Genomic DNA, 21,802 nt, shown 5'->3' on the forward strand with positions numbered 1-21,802 from the left:
TTAGCCAAGCCGTACCACTGCAGGGATATGACCCGCTTGGACAGTCGATATTGACGACGGATGCCAGTGAGAAAGGATTGGGAGCAGTTCTCATGCAGGGGAGGAGAGAGGGAACGACGGAGACCCTCAGTATCGCATCAAGATCTTTATCACCCACAGAACAGAAATATAGCGTAATTGAGAAGGAGATGCTAGCGGTGGTGTGGGCCATGGGGAATTTCCGCCAATTCCTATGGGGCACGAGGTTCATCCTCAAAACAGACCACAAGCCTGTAGTCAAAGTGCTCACCTCGAGTGGGCATGCGAGTGCCACGCCGCGCATCGCTAAGATGACACTGAAATTACTGGAGTACAGGTATAATGTAGAATACATACCGGGGACACGAAACAAAGTAGCGGATTACCTCAGTAGAGCTTCAGCTATGGAAAGAGCTCCCAACCCATCAACAGAAGAGGAAGAGATGGTAGCGGTAATGGAAGATCCAGAAAGAGTGATAAGTAATCAGGAGTGGACCCAAGCGTACGAAGAAGATAGGGAGATTAGCGAGGTCAAAGAGCGCATAATACATGGATGGCCTGAGAAAAGACGGTTGCGGGAATCGCTCAGGAAATTCTATGAAGTCACAGAGGAACTGTCAGTGGGGGACAAAGGGATATTCCTGTACAGAAGTGATAAAGTTATTCCCCCGGCAGCGTTAGTTCCTCGTCTGGTCGCGCTATTGCACGAAAGACATCAAGGAATAGTAAAAACCAAGATGAGAGCGAAGCACATGTACTGGTGGCCAGGAATGGACGTCCAAGTGGAGAGACATGTAAGAGAATGCGATCAATGCCAAAGAGCGGACAAAACGCTGAATCCCTTAAGACCGGCCTTGGGAAAATTTCCACTACCAAGTGACCCGTGGGAAGAAGTGTCAGTGGACATTCTGGGGCCTTTGCTGGACACCCAAGGAACGCCCAAATATCTGTGTGTCCTAGTCGACAAGTACTCGAAATGGCCGGAGATACATGTCCAGGAAGTAATGGACGCGGAGACAGTGATTAAATTCCTCACTTCAGTTTTCCTCAGGGAAGGTATCCCGAGAACCATCCTGAGTGACAATGGACCGCAATTCTCCTCGGAGAAGTGGTACAAGTACGCAGAGAGGAACGGAATCAAAATAAAATACACCTCCGTGTATCATCCGTCGAGTAATGGACAGGTGGAGCGATTCAATAGAGTCATAATGGGGTCCATCCAAGCAGCCATCATGATGGGCAAAGATTGGGAGAAAGAAGTACAGAAGATGATATGGGCATACCGCATCACCCCTACCGGCACGGGATATAGCCCTTTTCAAATCTTGAGAGGAAGACATCCTTTCACCAAAGACAACATAATATGGAGAGAAAAGACTATCACTAGCAAATGGTCGCCTGCGGTGGTACAGCACAATCTAGAGAAGGCCCAGAGAATATATACGGAGTACTACAATCAGAGGAGGAAAGTGAAGACAACAACCCTGGAGAGAGGGGAATGGGTGAGAGTCAGATCAGCTATACGGAAAAGGAAAGGAGACAGCAAATATAACCCACCTCTACAAGTGAAAGAAGTGTACGATAGAGCAGCATTGCTCAGTGATGGGAACGTGTGGTCCCAAGATCGCATGTCTAAATGTAACAAGATCCTACGATGGCCTCCAGAGGAGAACGAGAGGACACAACAAGGCTTAAAGCCAAGAGAAAATGAAGGAAGTAACCCGGCTGAAGAAAGGGACAAGAGGGCAGAAGGAAACGGTGAGGAGTCTGGAGATCAAGTAAGACCTGAGATGGAGGAACAGCTAGGAGAGGAGAGTGTGACTCCGAGGAGAGAAGAGCTGGGGACACCGAGAGACAAGGTGGGGAGTCCTGCAGAGGACGGTACCAAGGAAGTTCTCTCCACTCCGGTAAGGCGCACTAGAGCAGGTAGAGTGGTGGTCAGACCTAAAGAGGGAGATATGTAGTGTTGCGCTCTAGTTCTCGCGGACTACGTCGTGACGTAGCACGCGAGGACGAACAAGAATGAGCGAAGGCGCATGCGCGAGGGAGAAAAGACCGTGGAGACGCGATATGCCCGGCGCTCTCCCGTTGTGTGGAATAAAGGATATTTCTCCCTACGCAAAATACCTGGTGTTGGTGGTATTTATTCAGGAAGCAATAAGCAACATTACACCGGGTCCCTCAGGAAGTTCGAACTGCTTCTGCTTTTCGTGTATGTATGTGCGTGTGTTTTAGTCTTTTTGTCCATGCTCTCTGTGAGCAAAGGACACGTGCTGGAAGTTGTACTGAACCTGGAGTTTTATTTAACGAGGATTGTGGCGCTAATGCTTTCTTTGTGTGCGTTGCACACACCTGTTCTGTGAGATGCATTAGAGAATGTTTTCACTACACAAGTCAAAAATATTGTCTTTGTAATTGGTTCTATTAATTGAAATGCTGAGCCAAGTTCCTTTCCTGCGCTTGGCCTCTTTTATGTTTAAGCCTCTACTAGGTTCAATTTGTATTGACAGTGCTCAATTTGTTTTCCAGCTGCTAACAGAAGTGAAGATTTGTTTGCCTTTCTGGCTGCTTTCCACAAATTTACTTTTAAAATCCATTCGCCTGATTGTACTCTTTCTCCACTGAACACCTGGCTACTGAGGGACATGAAGTGCCAGCCAATCGAGCATTACTCGGACTATCTGCTTCACAAAGGAACGGGCAATTCTGAGGATGTGCTTCTTAAATGGACGCTCGAAGGACTATGTGAAGGAATTCTCGTTGTATTTTGCAGGTAAAAAATAGATGAAAAACTATTTCGGGGGTTAAATGGTGGTCCTAAAGAATGGCAAAATCCTGTCAAGTAAAATACTTTCAGAAATTTGCATTCATAGTTTGAATGGGGATCTTTTGTAAGAAAATGAGCCTACACTTTACTATTTGTTCTGTTTTTGCGAAGGCATGGCCAGACTTTTCCTAATTCAGCTAGATTGCAATATTGGACATAAAGGAATGTCATCAGTTTGCTCGTTTTCTGTTGGAATCAAACTTTCCCCAATGAAAGCCAAAACGTTCAGCAAATAATTTGCTTCATGTTGTTGGTGTTTTGTTGGATCATGTTAAAAGTCTGTAAGCAATAATCCAGGTCTTAATCACCGGCACTTATGGCAAGTCTGCTCCTTATTTGTCACTCACTAGCTAAACTGTTTTCCCAAAACATTAATTTCAACTATGCATCTGTTCAATAGTCCCTTATTTTCCTCTCCTTTACATTCTCCAAAGTATTGGGAATCGGGTACCGTTCTGTAAAATTCAATTCAAAGCCAACTGAGCAGTCCTTTAGTCAGACTTTTGGGGGAGCGGGGTGCATTATCACCAAACTGGCAGGTATATTTCTTGCTCTTTTAAATTCATCAGTTGAATTAGTACCTTCAGCATTGGCTTAGCTAAGCTACACGTCTTTATCACTGGGTTGGAGTTTAACTGATGCAAAAACTTCGCTTTGCAATGTAGTATTTCTTCCCTACAGCTTAGTCTGGAGGCAGGTGGAACAAGAAATTGTTTTCAAGTGTCAGTATTTATTTATTCAGGAGTTTTGCAATGTGTGTCTTGTCACCTTCTTGTTACTTCAGAGTGCAGCTGTGGAAAAAGACAGGCCAGGCAGAAAAACAATAAATGTAAGAAAGAAGCTGGTGTTCCCAATGTCAGTTAATGAATAAGTCTTAATAGTTCGGTTTTCAGGCATTTCCTGAAGCGCAAATGGTTTGGTTCTGCTGTTAAAGAAAGGTCAAGGACATTCCACAGTTTTGGGCCTTGTACTCCCAGTGATATGTCTCATTGTTTCACCAACTTGAATGTGCACTGTTAGATAACATTAGCAGCAGATGATTGAAAATTAGTTCTTCTGTAGTCTTGGAACTAAGTTTTTATCACTTTTCCCCAAAATGCTTTGTGTATGGTGCAGCAGACCCTAAGTGTGTTCCTCAATTCTACTAGTAGCAAGTGAAAAACTTTCAGAGGTGGTCTGAGATGGCCGTGCTTACTTGATTTAAGATACATCCTGGCAGACTGGGCTTGTAGCCTTTGTGGCATGGCAATGAAAGCTATTTTGGAGGCCAGTATAAATTATGTTGCAATAATTGAAGCTAGATATGGCATGATTCTGAAATCTGGTTCTGGCCTGTTGATGTTTATTTTTCATAGATGCCAGTGTTGATACCTGGCTGCCATGGCTTTTCTTACCGATATATAGACATTTTTGCTAACGGTAGAGCGGAGTAATTTGGCATACCTAGTGAGGTGAGAAGTTAATAGGCCCAGCTTCCTGCCAAAGAGACATTCCTGATGCTGCATTTTAAATTTTTTGTCAGTTTCATTTTCGAGCTAGGCACACTGCTTTCAGACTTGAATGATGATAAAGCACACATGCCTATGGTGGTGAACATTTTCAGAGAGCTGCTTGTCATCTGAACACTGTGGATTTTTATTCTGTTCTGTTGTCAGAAAGGAGGGCTCTGGAGGACGCGTGTAAGGGTTAAAGATGATGGATAAGGATTTGTCCTTGAGGCTTCTGGGGTTAAGTGCCAGCTGTTAAACCTGTCAGCCTTAGGAATTCCCCCCACCAGAAGCTTTTTTGTTTTGCCTTACTCCTTTTGTTTTTGCTGTATTTGTTTTTGTTGGCCCTAGGACCACCCAATTGGCTTATGTAGTTTACTTGTAAGCCCCTAGTAAAGTGGTACTACATGCACCCATGGTCTGTAAATGAAACGCTACTAGTGGACCTGCAGAACATATTGTGCCAACCACTTAAGTAGCCATTGAAACATACCTCAGGCCTGCTGTTGCAACCTGCGTGTGCAGTTTGAAACTGCCCTTTCGCCCTCACCAAATAAACTTTTTGCCAGTCGTAAACCTTCCTATTAAATATATAAAAGGCCCCTCCATGTAGTCCACAAACAGCCCATAGGAGAGGGGACTTTGTATTTAAACAATGGGACATGTACTGTTAAGTGTTACATGTGCTGGTAGGGAAAACCTGTCAAAATTGTGTTTCAATATTGCAAGGTCTAACTCTCTCATAGGATATCATTGGGTTACCCTAATAGATTGACTAAGTGATAAGTTTTGACTAAGAGCAAGTAGGAAAACCATGTTTGGCATCTGAGAAATTGTAATTGAAAGCCCTCTTTCATGGTAATGTCAGATTTTAAAGTCCCAATTCTAAAATGTAAATTTTGGAAAGTAGGCATTTTCTTGTCTTAACTATTTGGTGCCTGCAGCCTTTATTCAGGGCCACATGACTAGGTGTAGCTGGAAGTTAGTCTTTATCTATTCCTAGACAGTGAGACAAAGGGTGAATATGTGTTGGCAGGATGGGCCACATCTGACTTGTTAGGGGTGCGGAGCTGTCACCTACCACACTCGCACATCACAAAGATTCTGCCTCAGCATGCTCACAAAATGTTTCACATTAGTCTTTTGTACTCCCAGTTAAGCTGGCACCAGAGCAGGGATGCTGAAATTCCAGGCACAACTGTAAAGGAAGGACTCTAGAAACGTATCCCACTTCAAAGTGGGCACAGGTAAAAATAGTGGACCCTCTTTACCAACTCTCTAAAACCGTTCTGGAGCTGTGGGAGACTCAGAAGGACTGCTGTCCTGCTCTTTTGCAAATAAAAACTGCTCTGCTGTCGTGTTACTCCGCTTCCAGAGTGAGAAAGACTGGGCCTGTATCATGACCCAGGACCACCAGAGTGATTCTAAGGGCTAGTTGGCTAGCCTCCTGATCAGAGCCTCTAGGATAGAAAAAGCTCCAACCATTTGAATCTTGCACCTGGATTCTGCCTGCTGGGAGTCCAAACTCCCCAAGTGGTGCCTCCCCAGTCCTGGACCATTGGAAGTGGGGCTAAAGCTGCTTTGCCAGCCCAGCTTTGCTCTTATCAGAACCGACGCAGTGCAACGCAAACCAAACACTGCTCTTCGCTGTGCCTCATCGGAACATATGCAGCTCACATCGTAGCCTGCACAGTTCATTCAAACCGTCACTGCACAATGCATCCTAGACGTGGACCACGCAGCTTCTTATCAGAAATACCTAAGCCTCGATTAAAGCCTACATCACAGCCCTTGCAGCTCATTGGAACCGCCGCTGTGCTCCGCAGACTTGACTCATCTCCAACGCGGACCTTGCATCACTTCTAGGGACAACCACTGCACCCTGCAACATTCCGCAACCAGGATTTAAGGTACATTTCTTAGGGAGACTACCTTAGCAGTTGGCCTGAAATTGTGACTTTGTCCTGGTCTGGCCCAACCAGATAACCATGGTTGGCGCCTTGTGGTTTTAACCACTATTTTACCTAAGCCTTTGAAATTGCATAACTCCGGTTGTACTTATTGAATTTTTCTTGTTTTTAGTGTAAAATAAAATATTACATTTTAATCTATTGTTCTATATTGGTGTAGGATTTTTCTTGTGTTGTGTTTTTACTGTATTACTGTTAGTGTGCTGCATAAATGCTTTTCACATTGCCTCTAAGTTAGGCCTTACTGCTTTTGTGCCAAGCTACCTGTTCTAAAGCACAGGTTAATTTGCTTTTTCTTGGAGTTCACTGTGACAAGAATTGTAATTACTGCTTGAGGAGGATTTCACCTTTTCCCCCCAACTAGTAACCCGATTCCTCACATTGGTAGCATCGGTGGGATTCGGTGCTTGTTTGTGCACTGCCATTTTGTTATTTGTGTAACACAAAGATTCCAATGTAAATAATTTGATACCATATTCAACCCTTTTTAAAATTCTCCTTGTTTGGCTCTTTCTGTCTTTCCACATTCACTTCATTATACCTGTCTATTTCTGTGACCATACTTGCAAGAATGGAATTTGAGCTCGTCAGTCTGGAAAGCTACCCTGCGGCTCAGCTCAAAACATTCTGTAAGTAGAGGGGGCTACCAACCAAGAGCAAAACCAGGAAGCTGAAAATCCAGTAGGCTCTGAGGGCCTGCATGGACGCTCACCAGTTGCTGGCAACAACAGAGGGACAGGGTGAGGAGCAGCTTATGGAGTGGCAGGAGGAGGACCTGGGCACAGATCCTGAGCTGCAGTATTTGGAGGAGGAGGACAACTCTGCCCCAGGAATGGAGCCCATTGTTTGGGCATAAAGCTGTGTATCTGCCTGTGGTGTGTCCCTAGAGGAGCTGGTGCACAGAAGAGCTGATAGGGAATTTCAGCTACAGATTGCCAAACTAAAAGTCGAGGAGAAGCTGGACCTGAAGCCACTCGCTCATGAGAGATGTCTTAAGGAGCTGGAACTCAATGCAAGCCGAATCCAGCTGTAATGGTGGCAGTGTATCTTAGTGCCCTCTGGAGACAAGAGGGTCCGTGTTCCCAAGGATCTGGTTCCTAACTTTGTTGTGGTGGTGACGTAGATAAGTAGTTTGAAGCCTATGAGGTTGCGCTAGACATGCATAGGACTCTGAGGTTTGCGGCGCCATTCTCTAGTGGCACATACCTAATGAGGAGAAGGATGGCCTGCTGGCCCTGCGAAAGAAGGACAGGATAAGGCGCCCCCCTCATAAAAGACACAATTATCATAAAGTATAGCCTTATCCCCGAAAAGTACAGGCAGAAATTTAGGGACAGCCAGAAGCAAACCCCAGACGTCCTGGCTAGATTTTGTGGATTAATTTTGCAAGGCACTGGATGGCTGGGTGAAGGGCAGCGATGTAAGTGTTTAAAAGGGGCTGTATGAATTGTTTGCAAAGGAGTACATGTTCAGCAGTTGTTTTCCAGAGCTGCACAAACACCTGGTTGATAGTAAGCTCTCTGACCCCAGGGAGCTTGTTAAGGAGGCGTACTGCTGGCTCAGCACAAGAAGGTATCTGGAGGGGACTCCGTAAAGGGTGGTCAGGACTCCACCAGAAGGAAGAAGGAGTAGCAAGATTTAACAAGCATTTGCAATGCAATAGGTCTCACATTTGCGAGAGTTTAAGCTATTGGTATTGTAAATGACAATGCCTTGTATTTATCTGTTTTAAAACCTGAATATAAATAAAAGGCATTGTCATTTAAAATGTCAATAGCACAAACTCTCATAAATGTGAGACCTATTGCATTACAAATACTTGTCTAGTTTGCCTGCAGAGTGGATGCAGGAGGATTTTTTTTAAATCAATTTCACGGTGCTGTTCAACAACAACAAAAAATCATATTTCACATGGTTCGCTTTTTGGCAAATCATTCTGTTTAACTCTCACAAATAGCAACTTTTACAACAAATGATGCACACTCAACTACAGACCACACAGTATACAAACAGACACCTCACGCACAGAAACATAACCACATATGATGCAGTATGCACTTACACACACATAATCACACTTTACACACTGTCAACACACAGCACGTTTAGAGCTTACACATAACCACACATATAAAGCACAAACACATGCACAGAGCTCATACTATTAGTATCCATACCCCAAAATTAAATACTTGAGACCAGCATCAGCAAAATAAAGAAAATACAAAGACACACAGACTCGCGCACACACACAGCCACAGAGCTAAAGCTCACAATATTGTTGCAGCATTTTTTTAAGTACGTTTCAGTGGAGGCAGTGTTATCAGATGCCAAGCTGTGAAATTCAAAAAACCTGAGAAGACAAAAGGCATACAAAGATGCCCAGCAGACGAGAAACACTGCTTTCTGCAAAACTAAAATGTGCAACTCTTCCCACAGGTTGGGCTGGCACCGCATGCGTTACATCCTCACCTCAAGGGCCCCTTCATGAGGGTTCAGCACTTCAGGGAAGTTCCCTTCCAGGTTGGCAGTAGACATTAAATAACACAAGTCATAAAACATTTAGGTGGCTGGGCAAGGAACAAACCGGGTCCCCCTCGTTTTACGATCTTTGATATTTTGGATATAATGTGTCCGCACTCACCGTCATCAGGGTCTCGGCTGCTGTGTCAGGAGGGGGGGGGGGGGGTGTCACAATTCATGCAAACAACGTATTACGACCCACCCTGGCCGATTATCAAGTGAAAGAGAAGTGAGGACTATGGACAGGTAACAGGTGGGACCGGAAGACAGGCAATGCATAGGACAGGAAGAAAGGTAAGGCGGAAGACTGGCAATGATGAGGTGGTGGCACCTAGGGTCAGAAGACAGGCATCGTGTGGGACCGGAAGACTAGCACTGGTTAGGTCCAGGTAATAATCCGGTTGTTAGGGTGTATATATACACTGGCTAGTGTCAGGCGCCCACACCTTCCAGGGCTCTGCAGACACAGCCGTAGATATGTGTGCGAGGCACGGCTAGACTTCCCGAGTTAATGTTACTCATTACATTAACTTGTAATGTTTGACTGATGTAAATTTAGAATAAACTAAAGCAAAATAGAAGATGCAGCATAGACATAAATCATCTACTGATCCCTCGCTGAATCTTGTTCTTCACAACTCCATCTTAGCATCGAGCAGACCTAAAATACACTTAGAATTGGTTAGTCATTATATGCTACCTGTGAACATGCACCGCTCGTTTGCCTCCTTTTTCCAAATATTTCTCAAATGATGATGATACAGACAGGAGTAGAGCGAACATGGGGAATAACAGCAGTCCATAGACCGACAGCTTCTTCCTCCTAGCTCCGGAAACGCAAACAGCACAGAGCCTATCCAATACTACCATGAAACAGGAAGTGCCAGATGGCCACAGAAAGCTGCTCATGCGCTTAACTTCCAGCGCTTGTAAGATGCACATTGGCTGTAAAACAAACATTAATCGAGCCCAATCCTCCTTAAAACAAAGCCCAAAACCAAACATCCTACCAAAAAAGGCCAAATGACGTTCGACATGGAAAATTGCTAAAACCTTAAAAAATATAACAAACGAAGCGGGAGGCATGGTGCAAGACGTACCCACAATAAAACTGTGGAATTAAGAGGAGGTGGAAGGGAGGAAAACTATATTTAAATGTAAGGAACTGTGGTGCTGAAACAACACACAGGCAAACAGAACCAGGGCAGGAAACCAAGAAAAAAAGTAGTCCTCCAGAGAACAGACAAAGAACTGTTGTGTGATGAGACAGTACTTAGTCCCTACTGCATGGGAGGAACGGAAGAGAGAAAGGAGGAACAAAGAGGCAGGACTGACCACTGGCAAGCAAGGATTTTTGAAGGACACTGAAACAAACAAATCAAAAGCTGGGGGATGGCTTTAGGCCAACATACGAAATCACAATAGGTCTCGAATGCTCGACCTAAAAATAAGGAGTTCTGTAGAGGCCCCCAAAATAATTCCCAAGGGAACAGTAACCAGTCCCAGTCGCACCCAAAGGAAAATGGGCATCCATGATAAACAGACAGGGTGGTTCGTCCCCCAGTTACTGAGTGCTACAAGTATTGGTACTCCAAGGGAGACACCAAGGGCCATATGTAGGTGGCATACACTTTACCGATTCTTAAATACCGAATTTTACCGATTCGGTATTTAAGAATCGGTAAAGTGTATGTAGGTAATAATTCGGTAAATGTTACCGAATCGGAGAAATTCGGTAATTACCGAATCGGTATTTACCGATTCGGTAATGAGGCATACCTTCCCATTGATTCCTATGGGCCTGGAGGCCCATAGGAATCAATGGGAAGGTATGCCTCATTACCGAATCGGTAAATACCGATTCGGTAATGGGGGGAGCACATTCAAGGGTGGCAGGGTGTCACATTGACACCCTGTTGCACCCCTGATTCCTGCATGTGTGCACATGTGGTGGACATACATGCCCTAAGGGCATGTATGTCTGCCACATGGCACTCTTATTTCAGCAAAATATTGCTTTTTGCAATGTATTCGGTATTTATCACCAACCTATATTTGGTGGTAAATACCGAATTCTAATTCCTACACAACACTCATTAGAGTGTTTCCTACATCTCATTTCAGGATTCGGTATTTACCGAATTGATAATTTTGCCGATTCGGTAATTTTACCGATTCGGTAAATTACCGAATCCTGAAATATGCCCCCTACATAGCAAATGCCTAAATACCGGTCGGTAACGGGATATTTACCGAAAATCGGCCGTTACCTACCGGTATTTGGCTTCCTACATATGGCCCCAAGTGTCTGAAGAGGGCACAGCTCCCTCACAGGTGGGTATACATCTGGGTTGGTGAGTGTAGCTCTTGGGGAAGAGGTGGTTCCAGTTATCTTGGAAAGGACAGAGGTTACCCTAGTGTCCTTAGGGGATAAAGAGATGGTGTCAAATGCATACATGCCTTCAAATAATTCCAAGTATAGGCAATGGGTCGCCATCAATGGGCAAAGGGAGAGGCCTTGAGAGGCACAGGAGCCAGTATGACTACAGTGAGGTGTCATCTGGTCATCCCTAATGCATTCCACCAGGTCATAGTCGCAGACAACAGTGAGAGTCACTACCCAGTGCCTCTGTGGGCTGAGTGTTGGGTAACCTTCTGCACCACAGTGATACAAAGGGGGAATAGGTGTTGGCTGGATGGGCCATCTCTCACTTGCTAGAGGGACAGACCTGACTTCTACCACACTTGCACATCACAATGATTCTGCCACAGCACACTCACAAAGGGTTTCATACTAGTCTTATATGTCCCAGACAGGCTGGAGCTAGGAGAGGGAGGCAGAAAATTCCAGATACCTCTGTAGAGGGAGCACTGTAGATGCTTCTCTACTTTGAAGTGAGCACCAGGCACAAATAGTGAACCCTCAGACCCAACTCTTAGTACATCTTTGGACCTGTGGAAGATTAAGAAGAAGTACTGCTGTGCCCCTGTGCTGCTCTGCTGCAAGAAGGACTGCTGTCCTACTCTGCTGCCTGAGTAAAAAGGACTGGGCCTGCACCTTGCACCCAAGACTACCAGAGTGACTCCAAGGGCTAGTTGGCTGTCCTCCTGTCCAGAGCCTAGGGGGTAGAAAAGGCTGCAACCATCTTGAACCCTGCACCTGGACTCTGCCTGCTGTGAGGCCTATCCCCCCCAAGTGGTGCACCTCTCTGAACCCTTGGAGGTGGGCTAAAGAGGCTCCACTAGCCCAGCTGTGGTTTCATCAGAACAGGCGCAGTGCGACGCAAACCCTACGCAGCTCTTCGCAGCGCAGCATCAGATTCGTCGCAGTGCAAAGCAACCTCCGCATTGTGGCTCTAGAAGATCATCGGAACCACCAGTGCGCAACGCATCCTCGACACAAGCCTGCATCACAGCTCATCAAAACCACTGCTGTACAGCGCATCATCGATGCGCACCTCGCATAGCTTCTTGGAACCGCTGCAGTGCAACACTTTGCTCCGCAACCAGGATTTAAGGTACATTTCTCCGTGGGACTAACTTGATTCATGTATCTCGCCGGTGCTCCATCACGGTTGTCTTAAACTTGTGATTTTTTTCCCCACTACGGCGCAACCAGATCACCACAGTTGGCACTTTGTGATTTTAAGCACTATTTTACCTGAATCTGGAAAATGGCATATCTCCAGTTCTACTTAATGGATTTTTGTCGTTTGGTGTAAATAATGTATTACATTTTATTCTATTTTGTAAAATTGGTGTGGGACCTTTCTTATGTTGTATTTTCACTGTATTACTGTATGTCTGCTGCATTAATACTTTGCATAGTGCCTCTATGGTAAGCCTGACTGCTTTTCTGCAGAGCTACCAGAGGGTTAAGCACAGGTTAATTTTTTTCCTTGTGTTTCACCCTGCCAGGGATTGTGGTTGCTATTTGATTAGGTTTTTACCCCCCACCAACCGGTAACCCAATTTCTTGCACCGGCCAACCTGGAAGTGTTCTTCTGAAGATGCCTACGATGGTTAAAATGGTGTGTCAGCCAATCACGTTTCTGTTGAAAGGATGATGGTGAGGACATATTGATTAACCTTGTAGAAGGCTGATAGGAAGTGAAGCAGGATGAAATGCAGGGCTCGCCATTGTCAAAGAGGAGAGGAGCTCCAGCTCAACTTGGGTGATACAATCTCGGTGTTGCAGCATAATATGAAACCAGAGTAGTCATGTAAAATATGATTGCTGTAGGTTCAGCTATGTGTTTATATGGCATCCACTTTCTGAGTTATCGTTCTGAGGGGTGGTTTTAAGGTGTTAATGAAAGATTTTTTCAGGATCAGGTGTGTGGTGCATTAGAGATAACGGCCAGTGTATTGAGCTGTCCTGAATCGACAGTGTTGTGCCTCTCCAGACTTATACTAAGCTATAGTAGACGTAAAATTTTAATTTTGTATCTGATAGCTCAGATGTTCATTACAAATATACTCTAATGAATTATTTGGTTCTTCAGGTTTTAATATTGATATTCAGTAAATATATTTGTATCAACTTATTGCAGCCCGTGTTTAGTTGTTTTCTTAGTGTTGATTGCATAGCTTAGTGCTAACATTAAGAAAGGTCCATAGCTCGTAATGCTGATTCATATTGTTATTTCTCCTGCTCACACAATGTCAGATTTCTTCTTACGCCTCCAACAGTTTTTATCCATATGCAAGGTGGAGCATTATATTCCATCAGGAACAGCTGGACTAAGAAACAAAACAACAGCTGTACCATACTTAAGGGTGCTGGGACACATGCCTCTCCTGAGGTGTGAAGTTTTGGTGTGCCTGCCCCTGTAAAATGTATAGAAGTATTTCAAAATTTGTGAATATGTGATAATGAGAGCCACTTTTGACTTCAGCAGGGCACAGTGAGTCCTTCAGTGTAAACTTGATGATGATGAAGCAACCTCTATCGCGCACAGCTACTCCTAAGAGTGTCCCGGCGCGGAGCTTCAGGCCTGACATAAGATCTAAAAAGATATTAATTTTACACAAAAAGCCAGGTTTTTAGGCATTTGTTTTTAAAAGATTGTGGTATTGGTTAGCGCATGACGCTCCAGGGGTATGGTATTCCATTTTACAGCTCCTTAGTACATGAAAGATCTTCCTCCCACTGTAGCTCATTGTATTTTTTTAATTGCCGCTAAGAGTTTATCTGAACACAGATTTTTCTGTGGGGTATAGAAGCTGAACTTAGCTTTGAGATAGACAGCCTCCGTCTTATGCAAGGCCCAGTGAACCAGCACAAGTGCTTAAAGCAAGATTCTGTTCTTGATAGGGAGCCAATGAAGATCTTGCATGGGGAGACATCCGTGTTCTAATCGCCAGGTTGAGAAGTAAATGAGCTGCAGCATTTTGGACAACTTGAAGTTTGCCCAGCAACTGATCAGGTAAACCCAAGTATAATGCATTACCATAGTCTAATATGGAGGTTCAAAGCCTGAATCACCAGCTTATTTGCTGAGAAGGACAAAAATTGTAAAAAATTCCTCAAGCAGCATAGCACCCCAAAGCAGGTGCCAACTACTGATCTAATTTAGGTTTGAAAGACAAATTGTCATCAAATGATATCCCAGGTTTTTAACTGAGCCCTCTTGTAAGCCTGGTGGGGAGACGTCATCAGGCCAAAAGGTTTTCCAGAATTCCTGCGCGGTATTGCCAAAAAAGATAGTTTCTGTTTTCTCTGCATTACACTTAAGTTGGTGTATGGCCATCCACTGAAAGACCGTAGTTAGACAGGTTTTAATCTGGGCTCCTGGTAACTCTTCTCCCCTGTCACATGAGAACAGCAGCTGCGTGTCGTCTACGTATGATATGGTTTTTGCCCTAAGTCCTTCAGGAATCTGGACCAGAGGAGTGAGATATACATTAAATAAGGTGGGACTAAATGTTGAGCCTTGGGGAACACCTGTGTCAGTTCACATGGATTCAAGGAAAAAGGAGAAATCCAGATTTGGTGGCTTCGACCTGCCTGGAAGGAAGCAAGGCAGTCTAAGCCTAGTCCTGTTACACCTATAGCCTGGAGGCGCGTTAGAGGTCTAGATTTGGTGGCTTCGACCTGCCTGGAAGGAAGCAAGCCAGTCTAAGCCTAGTCCTGTTACACCTATAGCCTGGAGGTGCGTTAGAGGTCTTGAGTGGGGAACTTTATCAACGGTGGCTGACAGATCTAACATTATAAGCACTGCCTTTCCCCCACGGTCTAGAATGCCTTTAATTTGTTCCGAGACTTCCAACAGTGCTGACTCTGTGCTAAAGCGGGGCCTAAAGCCTGACTGGCTAGGATGCAGTAAATTATTTTCTTCCAAGTAACGGAAGAGCTGTTGATTCACATGCTTTTCAAAGATTTTAGAGAAGGCAGGAAGCAAGAAAATTGGCTTGTAATTTGACGGAATACTAGGATCTGCTGATGTCTTTTTTACCAGAAGTAAAGTCTTTGCTTGTGCACAAGAAGAGGGTACCATGGTCTTGCTAATGACATATTAAGCAACATATTTTGCAGCACGCGACACTCATTTTCATTTTAAACTTTTGGCATAGGCGTACCCGCCGACGCTACTTCATGAACCACAATGCTTTGGGGTAACACGCTGGTAGGACGAGCAGAGTGCGGCCAATCGGATTTTTATTTTGCAGCACGTTCATGATAGAGCCCCCCCTACTAGTAGGTTAGGCAGGCATGATTAGATGCTGTACCAGATTTAAGAGTACACAAAGCTTGCAGTGAATTCTATGATGCTATCAGCTCAAGACTAAAGAGGTTAGAATTAGGTGGATGGCTCAGCCTGGCCTGCAGTTTGTCATGTAGCTCTGAATCTTCCATTAACCAGATGTACAAGCTAGTTTGAATGTACTGAATCTTAGTTTGAATGTATGTGGCTAGTTGATCACACCATTCCAACTAAGGGTGGTGTGTTGTTATGTTTGCTGACTTCAACGTAAAGTTTGTAACAATGGCAAACATTTTCATGGCCTTATTCTCTGCACTCAATCTTTTCTTCTAAATAATCATGTTTAGCTGTTCTTATATCCGCATGGTATTTCTTGAGTGCTGATTATAGCTTTCTTTCCTTAGCATCCATATTGTACTCTTTGCTCCATTGCCTTTCCAGTATCTTTCTACTCTGCCATCAAACTGTCAGAGAACAAAGGATAGAAAGGCTTATTTCTACTTCTTCTGCAAGGAAAAGGAGGAGCCACTTTATCAATTGAAAACACATGGAGATGATGGACAGAGAGCTGAAACTTTTCAGACACTCACCCCAGTCACAGATCTAGTTTGAATCCACCATCCTTCTTTAGCTCACTTCGTCACCGCAGTTCAGACCCAGCTATATGCAAATCAGTCTTGACCCTGTACCTCAAGGGAATGGTCCAGCCGGAACTGCCAGACCAGGTCTTCCCTGAATCGGATATTCACAAGGAATGAACTCTACCTATTTCATTTAAATATATGCTGTACATCATATATTAAGTGTGACACTCTGGCTGGACCATTAACATGAATATAGAAACATTTAAGAGGGTATACTCCTAATTTGATTCATAGTTTTATTATTCATTTTTTTGTTTATATTCTTTGAGTACAAAAATATCAGTGAATTAGCAAATAAATAATCTGACTACAAACATTCTTATTTGGACAAATCAGATCCCCTTGCACAACATCCATTCAAACCACTCAACCAACTACGTACTTAAACCATACTCACACGGAAACACAGATGCGTACATCACATATATACAAGGCAAGCTTAATATGCACCAGCGTCCCTCACAATGTCTATGATATTCAAAGCGGCAGATTTAGCTTACTAAACAATACTGAAAATTGTACACATTATTGAAACAGTTGTTAATAAGTCCATAAGAGCAAAGCCCACAGAATCGCTTCAATCAATCAAAACTGTTTATCATTACAAAAAAGAGGGGCTAATCAACGTATTTCATCGTTGTTTCAAGAGAGCATAGTTCAAAGATATCAAAGGAGGGGACTCATTTCAAGCGCCGACGCGTGTTTCGGTGAAAGACCCTTTTCATTTGAGTGCCACCTTCTTCAGGGCGCATCTGAAGTATGTTCCGAAAAAGAAGGCAATGGGACCTGTTGAAAGTAAAAAATTAATGATACCATTTCTTCAGTGTAAACATGATTATCACAAATCAAGTAGCCAAGTCATCTAAATATATTATAAGGACATGGTCAGCAGCACAGAAAGTCACACTACACAGAAGTTTAAATAAACTTCATTATGCAAAACATTTAAAATCGAGACACATATGCACTATCAGGGAAAAAAAAGACAGAAATTATTACAAAAAGAATATATAATGTCAAAATAGACCAACAAGGGGCCGAAAAATATAAAGTGAAAATATGTAAATGGTGGATAACAAAATTCCAAACTCTGGACAAAGCAAAAAGGATGTAGGATAAGAGCTCTTTGAGATTAGCTAAAATAAGAGACCAGGAAAGACAACAATTTCAGCCATACCTTCAGGATAGACTAGGCCAGCTATGTTCGAAATCATAAATCGTATATATATATCAGTCAGTGCAGGGTCAACTAATTCATAGTTAGACCTGAGCATAGAACAAGGTTATTTTCAAATTAGCTTGATACTGGTCGTTGATGCTTACCTGTCTAGGCAAAATCAGAGAGTGCTATTTAAGGCTGTCACTCTCATAGAGCGGAAACAAGAACGCCGCTACTAATATCCTACAGGCCAAATCTGTTTGTGCAAGAATAATGACAGAAAGCATAGTATCATAAATATGTCAGAATAAAAATGGACTATCAATACTACTGAAAGTCATTATCTAAAGACATATTAAGTCTCACCAAATGATGGACGTAGGTCAAGCGAGTAGGTGCTATGCATGCCAAACTGCTAGTTCAGATAGAACAAGATGCCAAATTCAAGAACTATTCTTTAGTGTAGAAGAGACGAGCGCATTGATTAACACGATTCTAAAAAAATATAAAGCCACTCTGTTACACAGTATCCAGACAGACTGAAAACGCAGATTTTATTAGATACATCGAACAAAGTAATGCCAGAAGTTAAGCAATTAATTGCTCACCTTCTTTCAGTTTCGTGATGATAATTGCCGTTAGAAGAAAGCTGATCGAGGAGGGTTCTCAAGGCTAAACAGAAAAATAGATAAAAGAGAGTGAAGAATGGTTCCTGTCTGGTGTCAAAAAGGATGACTGAGTCACAAAGATATTCTACGTAAGATGGATAAACATTGGTACCTCATATGCGTCGCTCCATAGTACAATCGCCCCGCTTCATGTTGCTGGGGTTTGTAAAAAGGCCAAAAGAAAGAATACGATAACCTGCATGGGGCAAGAGCGACAGCGTATTTCGTTTACGATTAAAAGCAGCAAATGCATCACTGAATTTGGCCAGACAGGCTGTCCGATACCTAACAACGATTACCTGGATACACGGCAGGAAGCGCCAAAATTGCTCCAAGGTGATAAAGCGTCCCGTAGATGAGGAGACGGTTTAAAGAGTGGTCTAATTAAATGGGAGACTTAAATAGCCCACTTAGATGATACGTTGAGTTCCACGTGATCTTTCAACACGTGGAACTTGCGAGACGTCTTTACGTATACATTTCCCAGGGAACATCTTAAAGAGATACGATCTCTTGGGAAATATAGCGTGTTCATTTGCTAAGACACAATTTAAAGGGATACGATCTCGTGGAAAGGATTGACCATATGCTGGACCGGAAACAAGCATCTTGGGAACAGTTTCAGGGTAACACCCCTCATCAGCCAGGCGATTTTGAATCCTATGGCAAAGTGAGCAAGGGACCCTTGTCACCGCAAATCCCAAAGTCTGGGGCACCTAATCCTCCCATGTCATAGGGCAATGTGAGTGTCTCCTATTTTGCTCGGGTTTTTTTCCAGCCCATGCCAGTTTGATGAAGATGGAGTGCAATGTTGCGAAAAATGATTTCGTCAGCAGGATAGGGATGTTTTGAAATAAAAACAGAAATCTGGGTAAAACCACAATTTTCATGATGGCTATACGTCCCCCCTGGGTCACAAGGAGCTGCAGAGCTGCATCCAATGATCAATGTATTTTTCTAGCTTGTGTATGGCCTTCCCGTAGTTATCCCTGACTCCTACAGCTGGGTCTGTGGGTAGTCATATGCCCAAATACCTAACCCATTCTGCTGACCAATTTAGTGGGAACTCCAGGGGGATCTGCTGCATCGCCGGGGTAAGGGGGAAGACTGGATTTTCCCCAATTGATGCAGAGTCCAGATAGTGCCCTGTAAAGTTCCACCACTCTGAGTACTGGAGCTAGGTTCTTTTCTGGATCACAGATATATAGGAGCGTGTTATCCGCATATGCAGAAACTATGGGATTATATTCAGGGAAGCAAATGCCTCTGTGGCCATGGTATTCTCGTATGGCACTCACCAGAGGTTCAGCTACCAGTGCAAAAAGCAAGGGCGAGAGGAGGCATCCTTGCCACATATCTCTTGTTATCTGTAATTGCGGAGATACCACATCTCCAACACGCACTATAGCTACAGGGCTATTATCCAAGTCATTAACTAACGTCAGGAATATATCACCCACTCTGATGTGGCAAAGAACGGAGCGCATAAAGGCCCACTCACCTGAGTCAAAGGCCTTCTCCGCATCTAAAAAGACCACAGCAGCTTTTACTTCCGGGTTGATCTGCTTAATGGTTGCAAAGAGTTTTCCGAGTTTGGAGGTGATGCTTCGTCCCTGGACAAACTCTGACTGCTCCTGTTTTACCACACAAGGTAACAGTGGGGATAGCCTGTTGGCCAGGGTCTTAGCATACAACTTGGTATGTACATTCAACAGGGAAAGGGGCCTATATGAGGCACATTCCAAGGGGTCCTTACCTGGCTTTAGCAGAGTAACTATCATTGCTTCACGCATTGTAGGGGGCATGATACCTGCTGTGTTCATTTCTTCAAAATAAGTCATCAAGTATGGTGAGAAGATCCTGGAATGCCTTATAGAAAGCAACTGTTAGACCCTCTGACCCCGGAGCCTTGCCAGCTTGCATGCCTGCCAATGCTTGATTTCGTCTATACTTAATTGGGCCTTCAAATGCTATCTATGCTCGTTGGTGAGCCATGTCATGGCAATGTTCTCAAGGTATTCCCTCATTGCTTCATCATCTGGAGTGATTTTGGATGTGTACAGATTTGTGAAGTATTGGTGGAATCTCTCCGCTATTTGGCCCTCCTCTTGTATCGTCTCCCCTTGCTCATCCTCTAGCGTAGTATTATGACTTAGGCCCTGTTTTTGCTGCAATAATGCTGCTAGAGTTGCTCTGGGTCTCTTCCCCTCCCCGTAAACACGGGCTGTAGCGTACTTCCCCATATGAAGCACTTTACTATCACCTGTCTCATGGAAGTCAATTATTTTAGCTTCGAGCTTGCCTAATATCTGTGGCTCCTCTGTGTCTCTATGTCTAAGCTCTAATGCAGCTATTTCCTTTTCTAGTGTTGAGAGTCTGCCCCTCGGAGAACAAAAGACTCCTGAGTGCTTAGCCATCGTTATACCTCTAATGTAGACCTTAAATGTGTCCCAGACCGTTGTAAAGCTTTCCACTGAGCCGACATTATGCGCGAAAAAGTCAATTATTGCTGTCTCTAGTTCGGTCCGAAACACCTGATCCTGTATTGAGTATGGAGGAAATCGCCATGTGAATGGGGCCTGATTTTGCCCTCGTAATTCAAGATCAAGTACTATTGGGGAATGATCTGAGTAGGTGCGTGGAAGTGTTTCACATCTCATAGCTCAAGGTGCTAAGTCTCTTGATAGTAAACAGTTATCAACTCTTGTATGTATATCGTGTGCTGCTGAGTAATGAGTGTATCCAGCGCCTTTCAGGTTTCTCTTCCTCCAAATGTCTACGAGGTCTAATGCATCTGATATGTCGCCTATGGTGCGGGCAGCAGCGAATGGATGTCGGGGAGGGCCTTTGGATATATCTAGTGCTGGATCTAATGTACAATTAAAATCCCTGCCCCAGATCTGCGGAAGCGTGCTCCAACGTGCCAATCGTGTTCCTGCGCCTCATAGAACTGTGGATCATCAAAATTCGGTCCGTACAACCTCCAGGACCGCTTCCCACTTTGATTTGCTGCAGCGCTATAATAAATCTGCTCCCTGGGTCTGCATACACTTCCTGTAGCTAGATTTATATATATTTTTTTTTTTTTGAAACCGTTTATTACAAGACTCAAAAAATATACAAATATGGGCCTACAACCTTCCGGCCGGCCGCTAGCAATAAAAGGAGCATACGATATACATTTATAAAACACATGGTGCTGCGGCCGAGCATGCACAGGAGGTAACATCGTTGCGAGCCACACTATCCAGACCCCACTATACGGTTCCATTTTAAACTTAAAGAACAACAAATACAAACAAACCCACAAGGCAATCCTCAATCGGAATAGCAACACGTGCTCCCCTAGAGGGGGGATCCTAGCCATCCATAGGAATCTCAAGAGGGGGGGGAGAGATCAGAACTAGGGCTGGGTACACCTAATGCCCAGGTACCGGGGGGATGAGTTGGCTAAGGGGACGGGGCCGGCGACGGATCGGGCAATAACGGTGGAGCACAGATTCCCCCGCGGTAGGCGTTCCAGGGGCCCCACACTTTCACCCATGTCGCAGGCTTACCTCTCGCCACATACACCACCTTTTCCCGAAACATGCACCAATCCATATGTTCCTTCCAGGCCGAGACAGTCGGGGGCCTCTGGGATCCCCACAGCCGGGCAATATCACGCTTGGCAACCATATACCCCAGAGTCACCCACCACGTCTGCGGCACCGAGTAATCGGTAGGCTCCCACACATTCAACAGGCATCTCCTCGCTTCGGGCAACAGCGCCACATGCGTGACCACTCGCAGCACCTCA

General features: G+C 44.3%; 1 protein-coding gene across 1 annotated transcript in view; it reads left to right on the top strand.

Moving 5' to 3' along the window:
• The window catches only part of FANCB (FA complementation group B), a 367,346-nt gene that overhangs the window by 335,512 nt on the left and 10,032 nt on the right, over positions 1–21,802 (top strand). The window contains exon 8 of the mRNA XM_085622200.1: positions 2,548–2,791. Within this exon, the coding sequence (XP_085478326.1) occupies positions 2,548–2,791 (244 nt within the window). The remainder of the gene's footprint in view (positions 1–2,547; positions 2,792–21,802) is intronic.

The sequence above is a fragment of the Triturus cristatus genome, chromosome 8 (genome assembly GCF_964204655.1).
Source record: "Triturus cristatus chromosome 8, aTriCri1.1, whole genome shotgun sequence".
NCBI lineage: Eukaryota > Metazoa > Chordata > Amphibia > Caudata > Salamandridae > Triturus > Triturus cristatus.